The 14,577-nt window shown below is 36.0% G+C and overlaps 1 protein-coding gene across 1 annotated transcript; it reads right to left on the bottom strand.

The window, feature by feature from the left end:
• Positions 1-12,930: 12,930 nt before the first annotated feature.
• Positions 12,931-14,139, bottom strand: LOC141676814 (oil body-associated protein 1B-like). Its single transcript, XM_074482532.1, has 2 exons — positions 13,930-14,139; positions 12,931-13,671 (listed from the first exon to the last, which is right to left on the bottom strand). The coding sequence occupies exons 1-2, from the start codon at positions 14,064-14,066 to the stop codon at positions 13,092-13,094; spliced, it is 717 nt and encodes a 238-aa protein (XP_074338633.1). The 5' UTR covers positions 14,067-14,139; the 3' UTR covers positions 12,931-13,091.
• Between the last annotated feature and the right edge of the window lie 438 nt (positions 14,140-14,577).

Genomic DNA, 14,577 nt, shown 5'->3' with positions numbered 1-14,577 from the left:
GCACTTGCTGACTGATCATTAGATTATCTTAATTCGATATCAATTCTTGAGTCCTTCGACTAGAACCTACAGAGCCGAAATACTCTACGTTAGACGTCTAGGTATGCTTGACATATCCTCAACACCAAATCTACCCAACGATATTCAAAGCCGACTCGTAATTATATACATTATTAAAATACAATAACACATCAAACAATTAGGGTTCAGGTTCTCAAGAAATCGATTTGGTGTTCGTTCTCAGAAGATACGCATACTCGTCCTTTAACGAAATTAGGGTCATTGGGTTTTAACAAAATATTCACCACTACATGCAATCACGTTTCGCACAGCATATATATATATTTATTTATTTATACCTGTTCAACGTTCCGATGATTACAGGGTATGTCCCGAATTTATGAATTTAATTTCCAAAAATTCGGGCAGCACTTCCACTGTTTATCGGCCTACCCGTCGAACAACTCGACGTCAAATCACAACAAACAATCCAACAATTTATTCCACCAATACATCTGAAATCCAGTTCACGAACCCCAAACACCGAATTAACCAACTAATTAATATTATTAAATCTTATATTTATACTCATATTTATTTATTAATTTATAAGACTCAGAACAACGTCATCGCTGTCCACCGTCCGCTCGTCGAAATTCATCGCGGACGGCAGTAAAATCCGCGGGTACCCGGTTAATTCGGGTTTCCGTCACGAATTCTACCGATTATTTTTAAGTAATGGGAAGTAATAATTCGATTAATCACAGAAGTTCAATCAAGAATTTAATTAATTAACAAATCGAAATATGCAAATTAAAAGCTCAACTTCTTTCACAAAAATGAAAGAATCAAACTGCAAAAATTCGCACAACAGATTCAAGCAAACCAACAACAGGAACAGAAACGATCCACGCACCATACAGCTACACGCGCCACCATCCCCTTGTAACAAACAAAAGGGGCGGCGCCAAAACAGCAAAAACACGAACAAAATCAACATAAGCCGAACTGTATATATACATGTATACTCACAGATATATGTATACATACAGCTCAACATAACCCAAAACTGAAACCGAGACCAGGAAGCCGAACACAGAACAGGTGATCGGAAGATGCCAAAGCAGCGGCCGAAAAATCAAATAGCCACCAGGGAAGCGAGCGGCGAACTCGCCGGAGAAGGAGATACACAGGGCAAAACCCCGAACGGGAACAAAAGAAAAGGGGTGGGGGTGCCCTGTTATTTATTTATTTATTTTTATTTTTTTTCTTAATAAAACAGAGTACCACACGTAGCAACTGAGCGCACAAAAATCTGCCACGTAGTAAAATAGGATAAATATGAAGTTCCTCTGGTCTAATTCTGACCCGCATTCTATATTTACCGAACCAAGTTGCACACAAATAAATTTATAAAATTACGAAAATAGTCTTAAAAAGTTAAAAATATCCCGAAGTTTATAAATTCATAAATTTCGAAATTTTAAAACAATTTCTGAGATATACTTTATACCCGCTTTTCTCGATTAAATGATTCAACGCGCGGGTGAAATTAATCCCGAAAATTCTCAAAATAATTTTAAAATTCCCGGAATATTCCCAACCTAAATAAATATGAGTTTCATAATTTTTGAAGAATTCGGGAATTAAATATATATTTTACAAATAAATGCAATCAGAAAATCGTACAGGGTTAAATAATTGATGAAATATTGATTTCTAAAATTTATAAAATCCTAAAAATAATTATTATAATTATGAAACCATAAAAACAATTTTAGAGACAATCCACATATTTACACAAATAAACTTGTATTAAATCCACTTTTAAAAGTGAAAACAATTCTATACAAGTACGTAATTAATTACACGAACGACCCTATGCCTCGTAAATCACACATAATTAATAATCAAATGACACATAGTGGTCAAAACCAATACGCATATTTTATTTATTTAATAATTTCCATAATTACACATTTAAATAATACAAAATACACGAGTCGTTATATTCTTCCCCCCTTAAAAAGATTATGTCCTCAGAATCTGACTTAACTAAATAAGTGAGGATATTTGTCAAGCATATCTGACTCTAACTTCCAGGTAGACTCTTCTACTCAAGGACTTATTCAAAACATACTCACCATAGACGTAAATTCATTACTAAGGACTCACTCTTAACGATCTAGAATTTGGATCGATTAATTCACACAGAATAAATTTCGGTAGGAGCACATTGGTTCCTAATCAATAACTTGATCCGAATCAGATACATATCACCTTAATATTGATATACAAGACACATTATATATATATACTGCAACTGCAGCAGCCACATCAACTCATGGCCACTATACCTATATTTATCAATACCTCGAATGATTCACTATATTGAGGACTCAACTTGTCCCTTCTGTTCACACTTAACCAATTTCTTTCAGGGTAAAACTTTCATCTATACCCCAATCCTCATTCTATCTATTCATATCTTTTCGATACAAATCCGCTTTCTTTCTTTGTCTATTCCGAGTTGTTTCAACTCTCTTCTGAACCAACCCCACTACACTCTTGAGGTACTGAGTTAATTCAGGATTTTAACAATATCTCTACTCCCACTTTTTCTCAATAGAGTGAGGACCTACGCTTATGTCCATACAAAACTTTGCAAAATAACATTCTCGTACTAACATGATGACTATTATCATAAAATACTCAATCTTTAGTAGATAATTATCACGGTTCACTTTTTTTTAAACCCATCATATATATACTCTCCACACATCTTATATTGTCTAAATAATCTTCTTACTTTAACCCTCTGTCTAAGGGTGATGGGTAATACTGAGTTTCAATTTAATTTCCAACATTCGATCACTTCTTACTCATTTCCATTAGTTAAGGCTGGGAAATAATCTTATATACTAATCTCTCATCACCTTCAGATACTCAACCTCAATGCCCACAGTTTCCAATTTCTTTACTGATTCCTTGGCAATCTTGCCTACATTTAATTATTTTTCCCTGCACGAGGCATAAGAACTACTACACTAACTTTACTTAAATGATGATTAATGAAATGCTCCAAATCTTTTGTTATTTTCACCTAAAATTCATATTTTAAAACTGAGCGTATAATTGCTTCTCTTCTAATCTTCATAGGGAAATCCTTGGGCGTTCTACACAGACCTTCTTAATCCGTAGGCAGCTGAGGATGTTATCAATAAATACAACTACACCATCCAAGTATTCCTTATGCACCATATCTTTAGTTCCTTATAGTCAGCTGATATACTTATTACTCCACATATTATCACCAGAACTTACAACATTCATAACCCACTCTTATCATAATCCTTGATATGTCTTCAGGCTGGATCCTCAATCAATAGTCAATCTCTGAGAAACAACACATTCCTTGCACTAAATCATATAATTCTTTATAGAGGTTACCTATTCTTATTTATCATTTTGTTAAACTCCCAATAATCAGTACACAATCTCATAATTTCCTTCCTTTTTATAGCAATATCACTGGTGCACCCCAGAGAACTATATCTAGTATGCTCACCTTCCTTTTCAATAACTTTAACCGTTATCAAACTAATTATTTCATGCCACTGGCCTTCAGAGACTCCAGGGAAATTATTCATTACTCAACTTCCTACAACTTAAATATTTTCTTCTTCGAATCTTTACAAATAGTGGATCTACCTTATATCCTTAACTTATTACTCCTTTTCTCGCATGATTGGAAGAACTTCTTATATTGCTTCTGCACCTAGAACTTACCTTACCATTGGCTTCCGTACACTTCACAATTCGTTTTTTATAAAAACCATTCCTTGCCATAATATAGGATAACCAGCTCAATCTTAAAATCACACCAAACCCCCTAGCTTAGAGGGTGTCATAATAACTGCAACTATGTCCAACTTCTAACCGCTTGATTTCTTGGTTTCTTTAAAAATTCTATCTCTAGCTGAGCTAAATATTGGCCCTTGGAATGTAATATCTTGAATAACCGTTCTACAACTCCTTGCAATATAGCCACTCTTCCCATAATTGCGATACATAACTCCTGGATTTTCTGGATTACATTCCGATGCATAATGACCCTTATGTCCAGCTTGAAACATCGCACATTCTTCTTATACATACCACTGTGTCTTTTTTCACAGGACTTGCAATCCACTGCTCACTTTACTGACTGAGCTGGAGTGGAAACAACTGAAGTAGCATTAGACCTAGCCTGAGAAAACTCTGTCTCAGGAATCTCTTACTCCTGCTTCGACCAAACTGATTCTACAATACTTGACTAGATTCTTCTTGATCTTCCTTGTCCCTAGCACCACCAGACTTCCTTTTCTTATTATTCTCTTAACAACCAACTTCTGGTCACCTTCCATTGCCAGGGCAACCTGAACCATAGAGGAGTATGTCTTAGGTTGCAATGCCACAACTCCTCTGCGAATTCCAGGTTTCAACCCTTATTGGAACCTCCTTACTTTCTGAATCTCCATACTTACATACTTAGGAACTAATCGGGCCAATTCGGTAAACTTGGCCTCAAATTCCACACACTTCTTCTTTCATCTTGTTTCAGTTCCAGAAACTCGATTTCTAACTGATTCCTTAAACCATCGGAAAACACTCCTCCAAAATAATTCTGTGAATCTTGTCCAAGAAACAGGGTCTTCCCCTTCCAACGCTCAAGTGGATGCCCACCAGTAATTTGCTTCATTCTTAAGAAAGAAACTCGCATAATCGGTCTTAAGGTTATCACCTACTTAAACGAGGTTGAAAACTTCCTCCATTTCCTATAGTCATGCTCCAACAACTACTGGATAAAATTCACCCTGAGACTCAGGAGGTTTAATACTCTAGAAATATTTAAAACTAGCACTTCAATTCACTTCTTGATGTTGCTGCTGCAACCATAGATACCGCTGCTAAACCTGTTGGATTAACTGCAACTATTGTTGCTGTTGCTGGCGCAACAAATCTAGAATTTCATTTATAGTTGGACCCTCCGCAATACTACTACTATTTTCTTTGAACTGGGTAGCTTTCTTAGGTGGCATCTTCCTGAAATATATAAATGAGTTTTATTCAAAACATGATAAAATGTTTGACAGAAGGTATCACCGTTTAAAAGGTGCACCTATATCAGAAAAATGCTGCCTAATCACAGTACCCAAGTCCTTAATATCGGGGTCCATTTACAAAAGAAATCTAGATTAACAGAACTAGCAATCACAACAACAATGACAGTAGCAGAATCAACAACGGTTCGAAAAAACTAGAATACTGAACACCATAGCATAGATCCTTAATACCACAGCAACTGACCACTTCCCGTTACTACTCTATACCACATTAACACCAATCTGGCATATAATGAAACTTGGCCGGCTATAACATCCACCAATCACACAGAGCCAGGTAGTAATTCAAGTCAAGCTTAAGGAATGCTAGACTCCTCTAGGCACTATGGTCCAAATTTCAACCATCCTCCAGAGATGATTTCTTATCCCCTATCATTAACCTATCTTTCACAAGGTTAAACTTTTCTAAAACCACAACCTTTAATATCGAATTATAAATCCTCTCTACTATTATCGTTTCTGGAATAGCTAGCAATCAAATGTACATCTTATATTTCTTCCAGACAGTCCACTCTCAATTACTTTCGATGTCTAGGACTGTCTAATCACAAAAGCTACTGACAATCCACTGCCTCGGGACTTCAAATGAAATTTCAAAATCAAGGAATCAATCAAATAAGAAGAAACTGTGAAGAAGATGTAGGTATGACTGAGAGCAACCATACAAGTACATAAGATGGCCAGTCTTAGTACCATACGGTCATAACACATAATTCGGTGGCGTCCCACCAGACCCTTTTGTCACATAGACAAATGGACAATTCATATGCATTGTTTGCCCCAATCAACTGAAAAGTTACCGAGGAAAGAAACAATGTTTAAATAGAAAATTCCCAAATAAGGAGGGAGAAATCCTGATTATGATGGAATCAACAGAATCCTAAGTCGCTTATTCCGAGTTCTCAAATTTCTCACAGGAAAAGTAAGCAACTTATGGAATAGGAAACAATTACTTTGGAAACAAAATGCGTCTCAAGAAAGAGGTATAAGGGTTCAAAGATACAAACCATATTACTGATCCATATTCACTATGAAGCTTGGCTGTCATAGCAGGCGCTGACCGTTATCATACTATCCGAACTCACCGAGGTCACACATTCGGTCCACCAACCTCCCTTGATATCGAAAAGGCTATATTTAGGGATAATATGGGTGTCTTTATAGCTGACACACCGAGATCCACTCAAAAGATGAGCTCTCGCAATCAGACTTGTTTTCTCGAGGGGCAACTAGAAATCTCTATCGAATATTACTAATAATACATATACGAAGGAGACGTACTCTAAACTAGGGCAGTTCCAGTCACTCCTCAACAAACGTCAGGGTTACGCTTCCGAAACCCTTGACTAAACTTATAGACTCGCTCCTATGATTGAGCTGCTGACTCACATATATGTATATATATCTTTCTGCACTCTTTTGACTTCACTCCTAACCCAAATCAGGGACTCAAACCTGTAGCTCTGATACCAACTGTGATGGCCTCAACCCCGGGGTCAGGAGTTGACGTCATCAACAACAATAATAACAAATATATTTTAATCTAAATCATTAATTATATATAACTACAACCCCTATACCAAGACCTTTTCCAAGTTTATGTATGATTTAGGTTACAACTACCACGAACCGACTTATGACAATCGTCCTGACGCAGCTAACTTAACACAACAACTCAACAGACCACCCTTGGTCCAACACAACCAGCAAAGAGGAATCTGACACGAAGGAAACTGGAACCCTGCCCTGACTACCACGCGAGAATCTCTTAGGCATCTGCAATAAATATAAATATTCTGCAAGGGTGAGCAATTGCTTGCTCAGCAACACCACTATATGAATAATGAGTAAAAATAGTTTAAAGTAAAGCAGTTATAGGAACAAAATTCATATCTTGCCATAAACGCGTAAAACAAGTATAAACTGGATATCAAAAATAGCATGCTTTGCAAAATAACATCATCTGTAGTGTGCTGTGTAAAAAATACCAGAGTTCAATTTTAGGATGCTATTTCCGTTCCAAAACCACTGTCCATTGCTGGACCAATAAATCACCGGTCCCGTTACGGGGACTATAAACTATTCAACCTTTATCAGATATATAAAAGAGGATGAATTCTAGGGACAGCTGATCAGTCTATCCCGCCACAAATTTCGTTCCGGAACTCAGAGACTAGCTAGGTCTCTGTCATGCTGGACTAAGCGGACTACCAGTGCGCGCATCCGACTTAGCCCCTTACGCAACCATGATGGGCCGTTACCTAATAACGGACCTCTTACGCCAACTGACCATCCAATATCTGATTTATTTTTATCCAGTTTCCAAAACCATTTACCCCTATCTCTTTTTAAACCATTACAACACACATTCTAAAATCCCTTTTTAATTTTAATCATAATCTAGAGATAGGCATTTTTAGAGGTTACTTTTTCCCCAAAACCTCAGTTAACAAAACATATTTAAATATGGGGAATACGTAACTTAAAACATTCTGTTCCAGTAAATTTTAAATAAACAACTATTTATATATACTGAACTGTAAAAGATTAGTTCGGGCGTACTTGCCTTGCAGAGCGTTACGACTATCACTGACTGATTTTGATAGATTTGTACGTTCGACCCTCATGGAAAAATGACTGTCTCACTAGAAGACATCCTTCTTCGCATTAATCTATCTCAAGATAGTATCCAGGACTCTCAGGGTTTTTCGCTTGGGAACCTCGAGGCACTTGCCGACTGATCATTAGATTATCTTAATTCGATATCAATTCTTGAGTCCTTCGACTAGAACCTACAGAGCCGAAATACTCTACGTTAGACGTCTAGGTATGCTTGACATATCCTCAACACCAAATCTACCCAACGATATTCAAAGCCGACTCGTAATTATATACATTATTACAATACAATAACACATCCAACAATTAGGGTTCATGTTCTCAAGAAATCGATTTGATGTTCGTTTTCAGAAGATACGTATACTTGTCCTTTTACGAAATTAGGGTCATTGGGTTTTAACAAAACATTCACCACTACATGCAATCACGTTTCGCACAGCATATATATATATATATATTTATACCCGTTCAACGTTCCGATAATTACAGGGTATGTCCCGAATTTACGAATTTAATTTCCAAAAATTCGGGCAGCACTTCCACTGTTTATCGGCCTACCCGTCGAACAACTCGACGTCAAATCACAACAAACAATCCAACAATTTATTCCACCAATACATCTGAAATCCAGTTCACGAACCCCAAACACCGATTTAACCAACTAATTACTATTATTAAATCTTATATTTATACTCATATTTATTTATTAATTTATAGGACTCTGAACAACATCATCGCTGTCCACCGTCCGCTCGTCAAAATTCATCGCGGACGGCGGTAAAATCCGCGGGTACCCGGTTAATTTGGGTTTCCGTAACGAATTCTACCGATTATTTTTAAGTAATCGGAAGTAATAATTCGATTAATCACAGAAGTTCAATCGAGAATTTAATTAATTAACAAATCGAAATATGCAAATTAACAGCTCAACTTCTTTCACAAAAATGAAAGAATCAAACTGCAAAAATTCGCACAACAGATTCAAGCAAACCAACAACAGGAACAGAAACGATCCACGTGCCATACAGCTACACGCGCCATCGTCCCCTTGTAACAAACAAAAGGGGCGGCGCCAAAACAGCAAAAACACGAACAAAATCAACATAAGCTGAACTGCATATATGCATGTATACTCACAGATATATGTACATATACAGCTCAACATAACCCAAAACTGAAATCGAGACCAGGAAGCCGAACACAGAACAGGTGATCGGAAGATGCCAAAGCAGTGGCCGAAAAATCAAATAGCCACCAGGGAAGCGAGCGGCGAACTCGCCGGAGAAGGAGATACACAGGGCAAAACTCCGAACGGGAACAAAAGAAAAGGGGTGGGGGTGCCCTGTTATTTATTTATTTATTTTTATTTTTTTTCTTAATAAAACAGAGTACCACACGTAGTAACTGAGCGCACAAAAATCTGCCACGTAGTAAAATAGGATAAATATGAAGTTCCTCCGGTCTAATTCTGACCCGCATTCTATATTTACCGAACCAAGTTGCACACAAATAAATTTATAAAATTACGAAATTAGTCTTAAAAAGTTAAAAATATCCCGAAGTTTATAAATTCATAAATTTCGAAATTTTAAAACAATTTCTGAGATATACTTTATACCCGCTTTTCTCGATTAAACGATTCAACGCGCGGGTGAAATTAATCCCGAAAATTCTCAAAATAATTTTAAAATTCCCGGAATATTTCCAACCTAAATAAATATGAGTTTCATAATTTTTGAAAAATTCGGGAATTAAATACAGATTTTACAAATAAATGCAATCAGATAATCGTATAGGGTTAAATAATTGATGAAATATTGATTTCTAAATTTTATAAAATCCCAAAATAATTATTATAATTATGAAACCATAAAAATAATTTTAGAGACAATCCACATATTTACACAAATAAACTTGTATTAAATCCACTTTTAAAAGTGAAAACAATTCTATACAAGTCTGTAATTAATTACGCGAACGACCATATGCCTCGTAAATCACACATAATTAATAATCAAACAACACATAGTGGTCAAAACCAATACGCATATATTATTTATTTAATAATTTCCATAATTACACATTTAAATAATACAAAATACACGAGTCGTTATAGCTACGCCTTCCCCTGCAAGTGTTTTTCTCTTGTCTCGTCATTTTCCTCGACATCTCCATTTGCTGATTCTTCAGCGACTTGGTTATGCAGATGAGAGCCCGTTCCCTTGACACGCGTTTGTGACACTACTCCAGAAGATGGTTCTAACATTGAGGCAGCACAGCCAACATCCTGCAGGGGAAGGCCTAGCCACTAATCTCTGATCCTTCAGTGTCTCCGGTAGTCTGCTTCCACTTTTGATAAGTAACTGCATTATTCAAGCTTTTCTCAACATGAAATGCAAAGCCTGATAAATTGGTTGAAAGCTGCATTGTTCCTGCATGCGTGTGTCAATTATGTATTTGTTGTTGTGTGCAAAGACTGAATGACCCCCCTCTGTTTACAAATTAAACTAACAACGTTAACATTTCACAGCGGAGGCCCTCTTTTGCATGTTTTTGTATGTTTCTGTATAATTCAGTAACACATCCTGTAATTTCTTTAATTCAGTAACACAAACTGAAAATTGTTGATAGTTGAGCCACTAAAGTATCATTTGAGTTGTGACTATGAACTCTTAACTCACATTCCTCACATTTTTCTTGCACTCCCTCGCCTTGGCCTTCCATTTGTGCAATTTCATTCGCGATACAATTTAGGTGGTGGCATACAGTATAAAATCTAGAGCTGGCAATCTGGGTCTAAATTTGGATAACCAGTCCCAACCAGTCCAAATATTGGATTTTGGTTCACCAAAAAATCACAGATTATGATATGGTTTGGATTGGTTCCTGGACTTATATTTAAATACAAATATGGATTTGAACCGTGATACCCATATTAGGATCCTATATTTCATAAAATTGGACTATGGAGGTAATATAAAATTGGACCATGGCGGTGATTCTGTAGTTCCTCTCACTCTGCTTTGTTTATCTGTTTTAACTCTCCAAATGAATTGATATCATTGTGAATAAACACACCGTGAGTAAATTTACTATATCAACCCTACACAATTTTCTTTACTTTCTAGCACCCTGCCAGTGCCACCCCATAGAGTTGTTCACGAACCGAGCCGAGCCGAGTTTTGATCGAACCGAGCCGACCTTTCATTTTTTTTCTAACAAGCCGAGTCGAGCCGAGCCGAGCTTTCTTAACGAACAAAAACTCATGTTCGAGCTCGAGCTCGTTAACGAACGAGCCGAACACGAGCTTTTATCGAACAAAACCGAGCCGAGTCGAGTCGAACCGAGCCGAATACGAGCCGAACACGAGCTTTCTCCATCAAAACGAGCCGAGCCGAGCCGAGCTGAATTAAAAAAATCTGGTCAACACACCGGTTGACTGTTAAAATAACGAACCAAATACTTTTATTTTTTTCTAAAATTTTTGTCATATCACTAAAATATATTGATCTTAACATCCGTACGGTTGGATCATTCATAAATATTTTTAAAAAATCGAAACATTAATATGATACTAAACACTAGTTACAAGTACATGTCAAAACACCGGTTGACTGTTAAAATAACAAATCAAATACATTTATTTTTTTTTTAATTTTTTTGTCAAATCACTAAAATATATAGATTTTAACATCCGTACCGTTGGATCATCTATAAATATTTTTAAAAAAATCAAAACATGAATACGAGACTAAACACTAGTTACAAGTATATGTCAAAACATCGGTTGACTGTTAAAATAACAAATCATATATATTTAACTTTTTCTAAAAAAAAATTCATGTCACTGAAATATATAGATATTAACATCCGTACGGTTGGATCAATCATAAATATTTTTTAAAAAATTGAAATATTAAAATGAGACTAAACACTAGTTACAAGTAATGTTCAAACAATTGGTTGATTGTCAAAATAACAAACAAAATAAATTTATTTTTTTCTAAACTTTTTATCATGACACTAAAATATATAGATATTAACATCCGTACGGTTGGATAATCTATAAATATTTTTAAAAAAATCAAAACATTAATACGAGACTAAACACTAGTTACAAGTACATGTCAAAACACCTGTTGAATGTTAAAATAACAAACCAAATACATTTATTTTTTTCTAAAATGTTTGTCATGCCACTAAAATATATAGATCTTAACATCCGTACGGTTGGATCATTCATAAATATTTTTTAAAAAATTGAAACATTAATGCGAGACTAAACACTATTTACAAGTAATGTTCAAGCAATTGGTTGATTGTCAAAATAACAAACAAAATAAATTTATTTTTTTCTAAAATTTTTATCATGTCACTAAAATATATAGATATTAACATCCGTACGGTTGTATCATTCATAAATATTTAAAAAATCGAAACACCAATCAGGAAATAAATACTAGTTACAAGTAGTAGTTAAATCACTTGTTAATTATTAAAATATCAAATTAAAAAATTTATTTTTAATATCTGAATTTTTTCAAACTTTAATTTAACATTGTATAATTCAATAATTTAAAAATATTTATAAAAAATCGGAATAAAATTCATAATAATTAAATATATAAAAAATAATTTATTTATTTTTAATTTTTTTTCGAGCCGAGCCGAGCTCGAGCCGAACATACCAAAAACTCGGCTCGAGCTCGTTTTCTTAACGAACATATTTTTATGTTCGAGTTCGAGCCCGTTACGCACCCCATATAATACACACATACATTCCGTGTTTATATGGTTCACCACGCACGTGCACGTGTTTAAGATGATTATGAAAATAGAATAAATTCCTGTAGATATTAGTATTAAACATTAATCGTAAGAATATTAGAAAAACGATTAGGAATCATTTTTCATTTGTTAGCTTGTTTATAAGTTTCCTCCTTATAATTGTTTATCCATATTTACAACCACATCCACCAAGTCCAATCCAAATCCAAAACTATATATTATTAAATATGAATTTAATATGATTTTGGATCAAATCCATATTTAGGATCTAAAACCAGTCCAAAACTATTTTCTGCCAGGTATAATGTTATCAGCCAAAACAATATATGATGCATTCATTTTACGAAACCCCAATCGATGCACAAAACATTAATACATTATATTAATCAAAACAACACTACTTAAGAGTTTGAGACTCGATAAAAAGCTTAAGAAACACAAGTACCACAAAACAACATAAACCCCTTGCACACTATACATAACTATAAAACACTGCAAAAGTACTTGAGCATCCATGTCTCAGACAAACACCCTTGGAACAGAATCAACAGGCTCACAATCAGTCTCCCTCAACACCGTCTTGATCCCCTTCCCACCCGCATTCGCCATGGGATGAATCCCATGCACCGGCCCAGTCATAGACTTCCTGTTCTCACTCTCACTGTCAAAACAAACATGAAACCTAGTCTCCACATCCTGTTTCAGATTATTATACAGCTGCCCGTCTCTCGTTAACGCCATCATAACCTGCGGAATTCCCAACGGGAGATCATCGCCTTTGTCCACCTGCCAAAAATGAAACACTTTGCCGTAAGTCTTGGCCACTTTATCAAGATCCTGGCGCTGGATAGGCCCTGGAATGCCTGGCATGAACAGGACGCCGCTCTTGACTTCGTACTCGTGGGAATGCCACATACGTTTCTCCTCGTCCGGGAGTGTCATGAACAGATTCTCCGAGACTATGTATTCGAGGCCGATGAGACGAGCATCTTTCTCGGGGCTGTCGTAGATTAGGCACTGCCTCATCTCATCGTTTTGGTGTGCGCAGAAGTGGTGCGCTTCTACTTGGCGTGTCATGTCATGCCCATAGAAGTGAAAACTGCACATATTCACGTACCCATACTCATAACATACATAATTACAAATAACTAGTAATTGCCCTTTTATTTAAAAATAAAAAATATTAAAAGATTCGTATAAATTAAATTTCATTCGGATCCTTATTAATCTGATTACATTCCCTTATATTTGGTTATGTATTTTAAAATTCTGATTCCGCCGCTGCCACCGATAAACAGATACAGTATATAGAGTATGTACCAGGCTAATTATCATAAAAAGGAATTGAGAGACATACGCGCAAAGGTGCTGATGGATCTTGTTGATGGGACCGAAACCTTGGATGGCAGCGGTGGCAGTCTCGACGAGGGCGGTGCCGGTGTGGGTCTCTTCTCCGGGGATATCTGGGTGGGTTGAGATGTTCTTTCCTTCCATTTTCCTTTCACTGTTTTTGCAAAGATGAAATGTTTTGATGTATGACAAGTTTGGAGCTGTAGAGAGAGACAGAGAGAGCGGAACTTAAAAACAGGGGGGAGAACAAGTGCATGCAGTTGACACGTAGCATGGGAGTGTAACACGTGTCTAGTTGAGCTCATTACGTGGCACTTGGCATGCAGAGCAGATCTCAAGGCAGCTAGCTGACCGCTTTTATTAGTTTATTAAATGAATTTTGTTTTGTTCGTGTTTATCTGCTCAACGCAAGACCACACTCAGATACTTCCTGGAGGGAGTGTGTCGCTACATTATTTTGCGATTCGGTTTACTGAGTGAGCGAGTGTTACCTTTTTATTCAACAAAATGTTTACGGGTAGGTTTCACAAATTTAAACTGTTCCTGTAAAAGTAATCATTCAAAGTCGATCTGGTTATTTCGCAAAATTTAATATTAACGCATTTATTTATTAACTAGGTTGCTAATTTTAAAACCGTTTAATAAATCGTATATT

This window comes from Apium graveolens, chromosome 8, assembly GCF_009905375.1.
Source record: "Apium graveolens cultivar Ventura chromosome 8, ASM990537v1, whole genome shotgun sequence".
NCBI lineage: Eukaryota > Viridiplantae > Streptophyta > Magnoliopsida > Apiales > Apiaceae > Apium > Apium graveolens.
The sequence above is the reverse complement of the archived record's forward strand: the minus strand, read 5'-3'. Positions and strand labels throughout refer to the sequence as shown.

Coding starts and splice junctions, on each gene's coding strand:
- LOC141676814 (XM_074482532.1), bottom strand. CDS start 14,066: ATGGAAGGAAAGAACATCTCAACCCACCCAGATATCCCCGGAGAAGAG. Junction 13,672..13,929: donor ATCCATCAGCACCTTTGCGC/GTATGTCTCTCA, acceptor GAATATGTGCAG/TTTTCACTTCTATGGGCATG.